At 36.3% G+C, this 15,000-nt stretch overlaps 1 protein-coding gene across 7 annotated transcripts in view; it reads right to left on the minus strand.

Moving 5' to 3' along the window:
- The window catches only part of LOC145258231 (forkhead box protein J1-B-like), a 350,822-nt gene that overhangs the window by 48,046 nt on the left and 287,776 nt on the right, over nt 1-15,000 (minus strand). For all 7 annotated transcript variants that reach the window (XM_080116187.1, XM_080116190.1, XM_080116191.1 and 4 more), the window contains one exon: nt 10,907-11,539. In XM_080116187.1, the coding sequence (XP_079972313.1) occupies nt 10,907-11,452 (546 nt within the window). In that variant the 5' untranslated portion in view covers nt 11,453-11,539. The remainder of the gene's footprint in view (nt 1-10,906; nt 11,540-15,000) is intronic.

Here is a 15,000-nt window from a genome sequence, read left to right on the forward strand (position 1 = left end):
CAGCACAGCCGTGATAGTCATCAAAATGGAAAACACCGAACAAAGAAATGGACAACAAAAGAGAATAGACTAGTAATGGAATGCTATTATATAAGTCTTCCTGAATATAGATATGGAGGTTATCAGAAACGAATGAAAGAACTACGGGACCTCTCCAGTGACCACCAAGCGACTGAACAAAGAATTGCGGACCAAGCAAGACTGATACTCAAGAAAGGTTGGCTCTCTAAACTAGAACTAGCAGAAATTCAGCGAAAAATAAATGAGGAAACTGAACAAGAAACACTTCCCAACGGAACGGCCCGTAGAAAAACCCCACAAGTTGAAGCCTCACAAGAAAAAAACACCAAAGGTTCAGGACCTACGAAGACCGAAGACTAAAAACGTTGAAACCGAGAACAAAGAAACAGAACTAACAGAGAATGAAGCAAATGAAATAAATAAAATAACACAGTTCATGAACGAGGAGAAAACAAAACTCCCAACGTTAAAGAACCAACAGCAGAAGAAATTAATAACAGAAACAGAGAAGGTTACCAAGCTCCTCCCACACATCCCAACAAACACAATCACAGACTTAAACAACCTCATTTACGCAGGCGTCAAAATGGTAAGTATGAATCTCAAATCAGAAAAACAACCGGGAACAAGCGGACCGACAAAACCTGGGCGGGAAATAAGACTAGAAACCCAAATACACAAACATAAAAAAGAAACCAAAATGATCAACAGGAAGAAAGCAATGTGGAGAAAACGGAATATTGGAAATGTAACTGGCAGGGAGAGGCTAAACAAGAAACATGAAGAACTGGACCAAAAATAAAAGCAAAAGAAGCGAAATTGAGACGATATAGATATAAATCTGAACAATGCAAACAAAACAGAACATTTGAAACCAATGAACGCCAATTCTACCAAAATGTGAACGGAGAAAAAACAAAAACAGAACAACCAAATCCGACAGAAACAAAACTGTACTGGAGTAACATATGGGAAGAGCGACGAGAACACAATAGAAATGCCGAATGGCTGAAAGACATGAAAAAAAGAATTACAACAAATCGAAGAAGGAACAGTGAATGAAATCAGCAAGGAAACCCTAAAGAAAAACATAGGAAAAATGGCAAACTGGAGATACATGCATACTGGTTAAAAAAATTCATAACCTTATACGAAAGGTTAGCACAAAACCTGAGAAGTTGTGTAGAAGAAGCAAACGTGCCAGACTGGATGACGAAAGGTAGAACCACACTGCTACAGAAGGACACAGATAAAGGAACCATCCCCAGCAATTATAAGCCAATCACGTGCCTACCCACCATGTGGAAGATACTGACAGCACAACTGAGGGAACAAGTCTACCACTCACTGAATAACCGTGAACTCATCCCCGAGGAACAGAAAGGATGCTAAAAAGGGAAAAGAGGAACACATGATCTGCTATATGTTGATCAAAAGATCCTAAAGGAGGTAAAAAGAAGAGGAAAAATTTAGTCATGGCATGGAACGACTACAAAAAAGCGAACGACAAGATCCCTCAAGCATGGATAATAGAATGCCTAAAAATGTATAAAATACCAAGCGGGATCACCAATGTAATAGAAAATGCAATGAAAACATGGAGACTGGAACTTACAGCTGATGGACAACACATGACAGAAATTAACATACAAAGAGGCATCTTCCAAGGAGACTCATTATCATCAGTACTCTTCATCATAGCCATGATGCCCTTGAATAGTATTCTGAGAAAGTGCCAAGCCGAATACAAGTTCTCCAATACAGAGGAAAAAATGAACCACCTGATGTACATGGATGGTCTGAAACTTTTTGCAAGGACCGAAAAGGAGCTAGAGACACTAATTAACACTACAAGGATATTCAGCCAAGATATCCAAATGGAATTCAGAATGGAAAAGTGCGCACAACTAGTTATAAGAAAGGGAAAGCTGGAAACAACAGAAGGCATTAAACTACCCAACCAAACAGAAATTATGGCACTAGGGAAACAAGACGACTATAAATACTTGGGAATTCTGAAAGCTGACACCATCAGAGCAACAGAAATGAAAGAGAAAATTGGAAAGGAATACCTCAGGAGAACAAGAAAACTCCTAGAAATTAAATTATATAGCAGAAACCTAATAAAAGGTATAAATACATGGGCAGTGTCACTAGTGAGATACTTTGGACCGTTTATAGGATGGACAAAAGAAGAACTGAGACAGCTCGACCAGAAAACTAGGAAACTCATGACCATGCATAATGCACTACATCCAAAGGACGATATTGATAGACTCTACGTGAAAAGGAAAGACGGCGGGAGAGGACTGATCTGTAAAAAGAACTAGAAAAATACATAATGCAAAATACCGAAAGGATAATTATGGCAGCGAGAGATACGGAGAAAACCAACAAAACAGAAAACAGAGAGACAAATGACAAAACGAGAAAAGAAAAATGGGAAGAGAAACAGCTCCACGGAAGATTCATAAGAATGACAAAAGATGAGGATAACGAAAACACCTGGACATGGATGCGAAAAGGACATATAAACCGAGAAACTGAATCTCTAATAACTGCAGCACAAGATAACTTGATAAGAACCAACCATATCAAAGCAAGGATTGATAAAACACAAGAAAACAGCAAATGCAGACTCGGTGGACAAAGAAACGAAATGATAAGCCATATAGTAAGTGAATGCAGCAAACTGGCCCAAAAGGAATACAAAAACAGGCATGACCAAGTGTGGAGGGCGGTGCACTGGGAATTGCGCAAACGACTGCATTTTGAGCGTACAGATAAATGGTACAAGCATAAACCCGCAACAGCAGTCGAAAACGAGAACCACAAATCCTATGGGACATGGACATACAGACGGACAAACCCATCCAAGCAATAAGACCAGATGTCGTAATAATTAACAAGAAAGAGAAATCCTGTCAAATCGTAGATTTTGATGTCCCAGCTGACCACAGAGTGAGTATGAAAGAAAAGGAGAAACGAAGCAAATACACAGAACTAGCCAGAGAGTTAAAAGGGATTTGGATCATGAAGAAAATCAAAATAGTACCGATAATAGTTGGAGCACTAGGAGCAATTCCGAAAAACCTGGAAAAAAGAATGGCAGAAATTGGAATCAGAGGAATAGCTGCAAAAATACAACACCTAACGATAATGAAAACGGCTGAAATATTAAGGAAAACCCTTGAATGCGGAGAATAACACAAGACAATATAATGAAGAAGCATTACAGGGAATGAAGAACATCGAAGCTGCAGATCTACATGATCTACACCCCCATCATGAATCCCTCCATTGTTTCACAACCGTTCCCCCCAATAGAAAAGTGATTGATACGAAAGAGCTGACAAGGGTCAAGGAGGATGGAAAGACCGAGGAGGGAGCACTGGCCAGACCTCGGCTGGACAAGTGCGAAGAGCACTGGGATCTTGGGGAGGCTTTGTGTCACTCAAATTCCAGTATAAACCAATGGCCACTGCCAGCGAGAAATCAATGGTAAGAGGCTGTTGCGATGATGCAAATTTATTTGTAAATGCTATCGAAGGAGGAGGAGAGAGCTGGACGTCTGGGGAGACTTGTTGTCACTCAGCTTCCAGAGAACACCACAGGTCTCCAATCAGATCGTTTGCTGACTTGTGTGAAAGCTCCATGGGAGCCAATAATAATAATAATAATAATAATAATAATAATAATAATAATAATAATAATAATAATAAACGGATAAACCCATCAAGGCAAGAAGACCTGATGTCGTAATAATTAATAAGAAAGAAAAGTCCTGCCAAATTGTAGATTTTGCTGTTCCAGCTGATCACAGGATAAATATCAAAGAAAACGAAAAACGGAGTAAATACACCGAGCTGGCCAAAGAGCTAAAAGGGATGTGGATGATAAAAAAACAAAAACAAGATAGTACCTATAATAGACGGAGCATTAGGAACAATTCCGAAAAACTTTGAAAAAAGAACGGGAGAAATTGGAATCAAAGGAATGGCTGGAAAAATACAACGAATAACAATAATGAAAACAGCTGAAATATTAAGGAAACCCCTTGAACGCGGAGACTAATACACATAAACCACCTGCACGGGCTATCCAAGCTACTTCAGAGACAAAACATGAAGAAGCGTTACATGGAACCAAGAACATTGAAGATGCATACTCATAAGTTCTCTATCCCGACCCCCATCCTCTCCCATTACCCAATCAGCGTCCCCCTTAAAAAAGAACGAAGCAAAATAGCCGAGAAGAGTCAAGGAGGATGGAAAGACCGAAGAGAGAGCACTTATCAGACCTCCGCTGGACAAGTGTGAAGAAAACCGGAACCTTGGGGAGGCTTATTGCCACTCAAAGTCCAGTGGAGACCAATGGCCGCTGCCAGCGAGAAATCAATGGTGGTGCGGCTGTTGCGATAATGCAAATTAATTTGCAAATGATATCAAGAGGTGGAGAGTACTTGAAAATTGGGGAGACTTGTTGTCACCCAGCTTCCAGGGAACACCACATGTTGTTTTCAAGGAGAGATCCTTTATGACCTGTGTGAAAGCTCCTTGTGAGCCAATTATTATTATTATTATTATTATTATTATTATTATTATTATTATTATTATTATTATTAATAATAATAATAATAATAATAATAATCGAATGTGATAATAATTAACAAGAAGAAAAGAAACTGCCAAATTGTAGATTTTGCCGCCATTGTGAAGATCAAAGAGACAACAAAAAAAAAAAAAAAAAAGAAAATGAAACAAATATGCGGAAGTTGCCAAAGAACTAAAATGAATATAACACTTGAAAAAAATCAACATAATGCCAATATTTGTAGGATCACTGGGAACTTGGGGAGGCTTATTGCACCTCAAATACCAGTGGAGATCAATGGCCGCTGCCAGCAAGAAATCAATGGACAGCGGCTGTTGCGATAATGCAAATAAACAGTCCTAAATAACTTGGAAAATGACTCAGAGAAATCGGAATCGACGAGAAGACTGAGATTAAGCAACGAACGGCAATGCTGAAAGCAGTTAAATCTTAAGAAAACCCCTTGAGTGCAGAAACTAACCCACATGAGTGACAAAATCTAACTGGGCATATATAAACTACAACAGAAATGAAACCAAAAGACGCAAGCAATAGAATTGGTACACCAAAAGTGAAAATGCCTATTCATCCCCTCACTTCCCTCTCCCTTTCTTCCTTTTCTCTCCCCTCCTTCCCTAAAACTGGCAGCAGCACGACTGGCACCGCACCAAATAGTCGAAGGGTAAAGGAGGATGGAAAGACCGAGGAGAGAAAGCACTAACCAGGCCTCCACTGGATGAATGCAAAGAGGACTGGGATATTGGAAAAGCTTACTGCCACTCAAATTCCGATGAAGACCAATAGCCGCTAGCGACGAGATATCAATGGTAAACGGTTGTTGTGATAACGTAAATTCAGTTACATTAATAATAATAATAATAATAATAATAATAATAATAATGTTTTCATGTTTCAGAAATCTTGCTTCCACATGGAACCAAGAAAACTGAAACTATAATTGAACGTTAACCCGCATCCCACCCTGCCACACTAAAACAAAAAAAGGAGGAGGAAATTGGTATCAACAGACAACATAACAAAGAGTTGAAGAGAGTTGAGGAGGATGGAAAGACTAGATACCCTCCCCCACACACACACTGAATGAATGCTAAATGGACTGGGACCTTGGGAAAGCTGAAATTTAAGTGAAGACTAATAGTCGCTGCCAACGAGAAATCAATGGTAAGCGGCTGTTGCGATAACGCAAATTCATCTGCAAAAAAAAGGTGGAGAGTACTGGAAATCTAGGGAGACTTGTTGTCACCCCCAAAGAACACCAGAAACTCCAGAGAACACCAGAGGTTGTTCTTAAAGAGAAATCTTTGATGTGACTACTGTTCATGAGTAAATAATGGAATCAGAGGAATGTTTGGAAATATAGAGTGAATAACAATAATGCAAACAGCTGAAATATTAAGTGAAACCTTTGAATGCAGAGACTAATACACATCTGCTGCAGAGGCAAACGATGAAGGGTACATGGAAGCAAGAACATTGAAGCTGCATTACTAAAAGTTCGCTAACCCATCCACCCATTGCCTTATCATCGACCCTCTCCAAAGGAGTGATGCCAACTAGCCAAGAAGGATAAAGGAGGATGGAAAGACCAAGGAGAGAGCGCTGACCAGACCTCTGCTGGACAAGTGCAAAAAACCGGGAACTTGGGGAGGCTTATTACACCTCAAAAACCAGTGGAGACCAATGGCCGCTGCCAGGGAGAAATCAATGGAAAGCGGCTGTTGCGATAATGCAAATTTACTTACAAATTTATCGAAAAAGTGGAGACTACTGGAAATCTGAGGAAACTTGCTGTCACTCAGCTTCTAGGAAACGCCACAGGTTGGTTTCAAGGAGAAATCTTTGATAGCCTGTGTGAAAGCTCCTTGTGAGCCAATAATAATAATAATAATAATAATAATAATAATAATAATAATAATAATAATAATATATCAATTAAGAGACTTATACAAGAAGAATGTCTTAAAAGATGTCATTGTTTATACGTGTGTTTGTGTGTATGTATGTGTATGTACCTGTCCTATCTCTACTTTTATTGTTTTTACTATGAGTTAATATTCGAACTTCGATGAAAATAACAGATGGTTTGCCAAAAAGGTCGAACGATAGAATAATCAAATTACCATAATGTCATATTTATGGAAGTGTTTGCAATTGCATGTGAAGTACGCTATTAAATTGACTTACATTTTGCAGTTATTTTCTGGCAAGGCTAAACTCGTCATAACATCTTTCCGATAAGGTGACGTGGCCAAGGCGAATAATTACTGACATGTTGAGACACGTTCACTATCTGTGTCACTTATAGGATCCGAAACTATTCGATAGAATTACGCCAATAGATGATGCACAATTCATAAAGAAACTACCAACCTGTGCTCAGTTAATCGTATTGTTTAAATTTTTCGAACTACTGTTGCCGACGGTTATTTTCACAACGTTTCGGCCGATGTAACCTTCGGACTTCTTCAGGTGTATCTTGTTGGACTCGAGAATATTTCTGTCGAACTCGGGAATATGCGCGGAATTTCGAATAATTTCTTTATTTAATCCGCGGGAGAGGGGTAGTATGCTCTCGTTCTGTTAGTCATGATTTTAACAAGTACTTTATCCATTAAGCCACGAGGCTTTGAGCAAAAACCCATGGCGTAGTAAATAAAGTACTGGATAAAATTCGATTACAAATTAACACTTTTCTTGCGGTTGAAGGTTCAATTCCTCGTGCTGGCGACACTCAAAATACAATTGCGAATTACTTAGGACAGTAATGGCTGACGGAACGAGAGCAAACTAACTCAGTCGATAAATTTCATAAAACTCGGCCCATCTGTTTTCCAGTCAATAGGGAACGAACACACAGACACACAGATACAGTTCCTTTTATATAATAGTAGAGGTAATCGTTTCGACTCGTACCGAAAACTATGATCTAATGTGTATGTTTTTGTGTTTCATAGTTTTTTCTACTAGCAAAAAATCGATGAGAAGATACTTTTAAATAGAACAAGTGAAGCATGCATGGGCCCCCGTAAGTGCATGGTGAACGAAGCGTAAAAAATGACTAAATTCAGCATTTGCCCTCCCCCATTTAACCCCAAAAGTCCCCAGGGGACGTCAAATCCTGGTGAAAATGAACAAACGGTGCAGTTTTATGCATATGTAAATTTGAGTTCTGCACCATGCAAAAAAAGAAGAAGAAGAAATAACTAAGTCCATCATTTGCCACCCCTCCATTTAGCCCCAAAGTCCCTAAGGCCTCAACATATTTAAATTTGAGTTCAGCACCATGCAAAACTGCTAAATAGACATACACAAAAAATTTTGGACAAATATGGTAAAGTAGTCCCAAAAATTAAGTGTTTTTATTCGCCCTAAAAGAGCCCCTGGGGCACACCCAAGAGTTATCGCGAAGTATAGACAAACAAAATTATATATAAATCAATTGGTTACAACTTTTCAGAAAGTTTTATAAAAATCCAAGGCATCAATTTTTTTTTTTAATGAGCACAAAAGTATCAATTTTAGTCATTTAGCAACGTGAACTTTTCCCGGAAAATTTGCTCTGTTACTTTTTATTCATATCATGTTTAATGTTTGTGCAAAATTTCAAAAAATTCCAAGGCGTCGTTATTAAGAAAAGTGCGGACAGACGAACGGACAGACGGACGGATAGACGACGAGGGTGAATTTACAGGCCCGCCCTCCTTTTGTCGGGGGACTAACAACTAATGAAGCAATTGTTAATCTGATCGAAATTCAATACACGCTTATTTGCGTCTTCTCCTCTTACTAATGACTTCCCCTGCACAAACTTACGCAATCCAACTGCTTCATTACTCGGTCAACCGAATAAATAAATAAATAAATAAATACATAAATAAAGACAATAAAAATAAATAAATTCAATTTCCTGGAATACCCTGAAAATATGACACACTCCTAAAATGTACCGGGCTATTTAGATCCTCGACGATGAGTCTGTGTCACTTGGTGCAACTGTCTTACGGTAAAAATAATTCGTTGAGGAGTGGCGCAGAGATCAAGATAAGCGGATATTTTTCAAATCTAATTGAAGCGTTCGGCTGAGCTTCAATTCCCCCCTTCTCCTCCTATAAAACTTTCATCGTAAGGACTCCTTTCTTCCTCTATGTACTTAAGGTCAAACGGAATTTCCATAAACAGTTTCTTTCCGAAGACTTCCCATCTGTGCAACACATTACCACTTCCCTTCAAGTTCAATTTCAACAAATAGCCGTCTTAAGTAGTAAAATGTTATTCAGTTCACCCATTGCTGTTGTATCCCTCGTCCAGTTGACAATCTCATTCACTCTGATCCTCGATTGGCTTAATACCTTTGTGGGTTTATTTACTTTCTGTAGAGGGAGTTAAACACGGTGTTGTTAGGTCAGATTTTGAAAACCCAGTGCACGAGGTGAAGTGTATTCTGGACTACAAAAATACCTGAGCAACGATTTTGGTTGTATGGCTGTTTTGTTTTATAGTATATCAACCTTTTTCGGGTTATTTAATGCTGAATCTTGTAATTTGTGTAATTACACACGCGTTAACATGTAGAGACCTGGGACCCAACACGTTGTAGACTCCGTTGCAAAGGAGATCAAGACAAAGAATAACTCGATTCACTTTTTTTCCGTTGCAACAATCACATTTATTTCCGGGTACTTTCCCTGAATAAAACGTGATCCTCAGTCTGCGTACATGTTCTTTTTATATCTTTTTTTCCTTTCTCACCGTGACGTCACTTCGCACACGGCATACAGCCGCCATACGTGCGTTCATACTCTGTTACATATGTATCAAGTTCTTTATATCTCCAAGTATCTATTTATGGATTTTGGTTTGGTTGATTTATTTTACGCGATATAAAATTTTTTCAGGTTATTCAGGTGCCGAATCCGTAAATTTTGGAAAAAAGAGTTTTATGCTTTAAGTTGTTTACATTACAAATATTTATTCAGAGAGTTTGTTTTGGTTGTGTTATGAATGAAAATTCTTGTTTATGCTTTTGGTTTTACAAAATATGATCCAGTTTTGCAAATATAAAGGATAAAAACAATAACAGCAACGTTTGGTACATTTAAGTCAGGAAGCTAATATCTTCAAATAGCCTGATCTGGTTGGTAGCACCAGTCCTGAGCAGCGCACAACTTCATAAAAGAATTGAGCAATCTCGACAGAAGGGTTGGTGTGACATGCAAAACGTTCCTGGACAGCCCCGTCGGCATTCCTTGATAAGGATGTCAGACGATTAGCAATAAACTAATCCCTTCTCAAATAGAGAAAGCAAATCCTGGGAGTGTGGACTTCATAGAAGTGAAAACAAAACAAAACAAAAAAAAAAAAAAACAAACAAAAAACCAGCATTACATTGCAATCAATCGGGCCCAGGTCATTACAGGTATGCTTTAATCTCTGTTGATTTTGGGGACCAAGGAATCTCGATTTTTGAGAAAAGCGGTTTGGTTTCGAATCATAGCTTTAAACACATGCTGAAGAGCCGGTTGTTTAACATATGAGTCATAGTTATAATGGTTTATACCCCAAATAAGTCAACGGATATACAATTTTTAATTTGTAGTATACACAGAATACTATAAAAAGCAAATTCTTCTCGCGAGAAACATTACATTATACGTGTAAACAGAGGAAAATTGAGGTTCTCAAATGGAGGAAATAAGTTCCGAAAATAGCAAAACTAAAACCATATTAACCATTATCATACAAAAAAAAAAAAAGAAAAGAAAAAAAAATGAAAAAAATGTTCAAAAGATCAAATAACTAGGATACAATAATAAAAAAAAATATTCTGATAGAAAAGGTCAAAGGAACGGTATTAATTCTTCAGTCGCGAAAGATTTCCGAAAGGGGAGATAACTGAAACAAGACAATTACTGTTAAATTGTATTAACAGTAAGGAAGATAAGTGTATTGTTATATTGAACCGAACCCTTGTTAAACAATGCGCTCCCAATTAATTTAACTGACACATATTTTGACCAATTAAAGTCTTTAAAAGAGTATTAATTCGTCTACCCCGAAAACATTTCGCGTCATTAAAGAATTCAGTTAAGGGAGATAATCGAGACAAAACAATTATAATTAAATTATAAAAAGAAAATTATATTGTTTTATTGAACTGCTGTTAATTTTACGATGTTTTTTTGCTTTCAAAATAAATTAAATTTATACATGTGTTGACAAACTTGCTTCAATTTATAAATGTGTCATGAAGACGATAGAAATCACTACTTACCTGCCAACTGGGATCCGCCATCTTGTAATAGACAAAGTTTTCCGTAATCCAAGAATAGATGGCTGATAATGTCATTTTATTGTTTGGACTCTCCCTCATTGCCATGCATATAAGAGCCGCATATGAAAAGGGGGGTTTCACATAGGGGTTAGTTTTATAGTCAAATGTTTGCTGTTTGTTAGGACCCCGGTTATTGTTCACATAAACCAGGCGACCGTAAGTGACCCTGGAGGCCGCATCACCAGCGCCGCCACCTCCACCCGTGCTACTGCCATCGTCGTGCACGACCCGTAGCACTCCGTTTTCGTCCGTCTCTGTAGTCTGTTCGCGATGATCCACGGGGTCGACCGGCGACCGCGGTAGTTCGTTACAAGGAAGCGGGCTTGGATTCGGTACCCTGAGTATCTTGAGGTTTTGCAGCCAGTTTAAGCTGGTCAGGCTGTCGTCGAGGTTAATAGAGCCGGTATTGTAAGAGTCCATCGGGTGTTTCGACAACCAATTATCGCGAAATTGTTTCGCTAAATTGCTCGTCTTGTAAACTGGCATCTCGGCTAGCCGGTCACTCTGAACCTTTTCCGTTTCCTGTCAATCTTCACAGCAATTTATGGAAGCACCTTTGGTGGGTCCGTTCGCCTAAAAAGAGAGAACGAAAAAAAAAAAAAAAAACTTTATTGCCACTGTAATGTAAAGGGCTATTGCAATAAGGTTCCAAATTTCTCGGGAGCATTCTAAACATGGGGAAGTTGTGCAGCAAGGTGTTTGTTCACATTATATTTTAAAATTTCTGCAAGTTGGTATAGTCGAGGAAACTGTGCGTAGGAAAGAAATTACAACGGCTAGCACCCCCCACCCCCCAAAAAAAACAAGCTATTCAAGTAAAAAGTTTTTTTGGAATCTGGAGACCTTTACAGAAAAGGGGTGGAATTTTTCTGATTGTCGGGTTGATTTAGGGTATATACATTGAGACGTGCAGTAAGGTAATAAGAGAACATTCTGTATAAGTACTTGTAAAACAAGGACAGGGATTCAACAATACAACAATGGGTTATTCAAAAATTGCACTTTACCACAAAAATGCCCGAATAGTGGGTGCAGAGGTGAGACAAGTTACCTTTCATTTTTCGAATTAAGAACCACAGACGAAATGTTTAACAAAACATAGCATATTCCAAATAGCCAAACATTTCAACCAAGCAGGCCATATACTTCACAACATAAACCAAATCCTGTTAATATATGCACGCAAACAAAAATAAATAAATATATAAATAAGTGTATATATATATATATATATATATATATATATATATATATATATATATATATATATATATACTAGACTACCCGTGACCCGTTGGGTCAGCATGTTAGATTAGCTATGGAATTAATGTGTGAGCGTGACACTTCTGACGTAAGGAAAATAGTTTTTGAGACATAACCGAAACATTTCTATGAAAGTATATTAAAATGAAAAAAAGAATATAGATAGATTTCTATGAGTCGTTCTGTTTATAATTGTTTATTTTTGAAAAAACAAAAAACAAAATTACAGCCATTGAATTATAAGTGGTTTGCCATACATATAGGTAAATGTGCACTGAACAGATACCGTAATACTTAAAGTTAAATTTTTCGATATATCTTTTTTAAATTAAATTGTTAGTTGAAAGTACAGAATAGTTAAAAACACTCTCCCCCTGTTAAGAATGGCTTTTTAAATAGAAAATGAAAATAAAATGTAACTTTTTTTAATTTATTTTAAACAAACATTCATGACCCATTGGGTCAAATATTTAATTTATGTTAATAATAAGGTTAATAAAACTAAGTAAGACAATGCGGAAATGAACGATGTAAAAAAGAAAAAGCAGAAAGTATTAACAATTGTTTATTTGGATAATTTAAACAAGAAAAAAACAAAAACAATTGGGACGCTGAAAACGTACACAGTAAAACAATACGTTTTATTGTGTTGATTATTTATTTGTAAAAAAAAAAAACTTTTCGGGGTTATTTATTTATGTTGGTAGTGTAGAAGAAAATGTATGAATGTTTTTAAGACAGGTGTATTAAAAAATGGAGAATAAATTAAAAAAAAAAAAGGAAGAACGTGGGTAAATCGCCGTTGTAAAATACTCTTATAGTTGTCAACGAGTCAAAGTTGATTTATTTGTAAGAAAATTGCGACAGTATAGTTGTAATAAAGAATAGTTGCAAAACATCCCCACCCTTCCCATGTTAAATAATAATTTCTAAATAATAACGCTAATATTTCAGTCCGCAGGTCCAATTTTGCAAAAGTAGCAATTTGTGTTTATTTGTTTACGCTGTTATGGGTTTATGTTTATGTACATATGCGGAACCGGAAGTCGTAAACCGGATGTATAGTTACAACACTCATTACAAGGTCATTTGAGTTTTATAATTATATAGAAGATATATGAGAATTTCTTTTTTTTTTTTTTTTTAAATATATATAGCTGTTTTACAGAGTGAGAAAAATCGTTTGAAAATTAAACTGTTGGCTAAAAGAAATATTTGCGTTTAATGGTAATTCACGACGGCATGAACGCTTCTACGCGCGCTTGAAAAATGCAACGGCTGTCTTTGCTATTCAGTGGAGACGTTTCGCGTGAATCCATTTGTACGTTGAAAACAAAGAATAAACGCAGCACAATGTTTAAAATATTCAGTTTTATGCAACGGTTCTATATTCATTCAATTTTTTTCAGTAGATTTTTTAGAAGGGTTGAAAGATCGCTAGGAATAAAAATTATAACAGCATCTATATTCTTGCACGCTTTTATGTTTCCATAACGTTTTTTTTAATCCAAATGTGAAGAAATTCTTTATTTTAAGCCGAGTTGAATCTCGTCTAAGCTAACCATAATAATAATACGTATATACAATAATATGTAAATTAGTCCTCGTGCGAAAGCGCAGGACACAAAATGTTTTAAATTATTATTATTATTATTATTATTATTATTATTATTATTATTAATAATAATAATAATAATAATAATAATAATAATAATAATAATAATAATAGAATAACAATAACGAAGACTTTCGCTGACGAGGACTACTATTTACCGCAACCAGTTATACATTCCTTTTGAAATTTTCATCTCTATTTTTCTCGTTATGTACTGAATATTTGTTAAGGAAACCTATATGAAATATGTTTCTTATTAAATTTTAAAGATTTTCTATTCCGAAAGAAGTTTTAAAAAATTTAATCTAAAAAAGTTATTTTTAAGTTTTTGTTAAAAATATTCAGATTTTCTTATTATTCAGACAAAGAGGGGATTGCAAAAATGAGTTGTGGTGTGAGGAGAAATACAAACTGAAATATAGAGAAGGAGAGTTTTAAAATATAATCTTAAAAAGATAAGATACAAGTTAGAAAAGCATTTCATCCAAGTCATGAAAATTGTTAAACAAAATGTTTTTACTATAGGCTTTAAAAATGAAGGTACAAGATTCAATTTGAAATTTATTTATCTTTAAAGTGCACTTTTATAAATTTTACAAAATAAGGTATAAAAATTTAATGTAAATTGAATCAAAAAATTACCTTGGATTTATTTTATATAATGTACATTTTGTTGCAATTTAAAAACATTATCTTTCATCTAGTAATTAATGATATAGATATAAAATTTTCAATGATTTTTTTAAGTGCAAATACGCGACAGTGGATATCTCTCTCTCTCACTCACTCTATCTCTCTCTCTCTCTCTCTCTCTCTCTCTATATATATATATATATATATATAAGGCGATATATCTGTCTGTCTATCTGTCTGTCTGCCTCAATAATTTCAAACTCTATCTCCCCCGAAACTAAAAGTCGCAGGGCAGCGCTAGGAGCCTCAAAGGGTTGGATTTTTATGGTCCGTTCTTTTAGGGATCTAGCCTGTTAAAATAGTTTTAAGGGGTACAAAATTGAAAAAAAAACCGTTATACATTTTGTACATTCATCTTAGTTTATTTTTAATCAGTTCATATGCGTGTCACGTTGGCACATGGTAACGTCACCAACTTTGAATGCTGCAGTTTTGCTATTAATTTCGATTCCAGATGATTGCA

The sequence above is a fragment of the Euprymna scolopes genome, chromosome 33, assembly GCF_053919585.1.
Source record: "Euprymna scolopes isolate OS-2025 chromosome 33, ASM5391958v1, whole genome shotgun sequence".
Classification (NCBI taxonomy): domain Eukaryota; kingdom Metazoa; phylum Mollusca; class Cephalopoda; order Sepiida; family Sepiolidae; genus Euprymna; species Euprymna scolopes.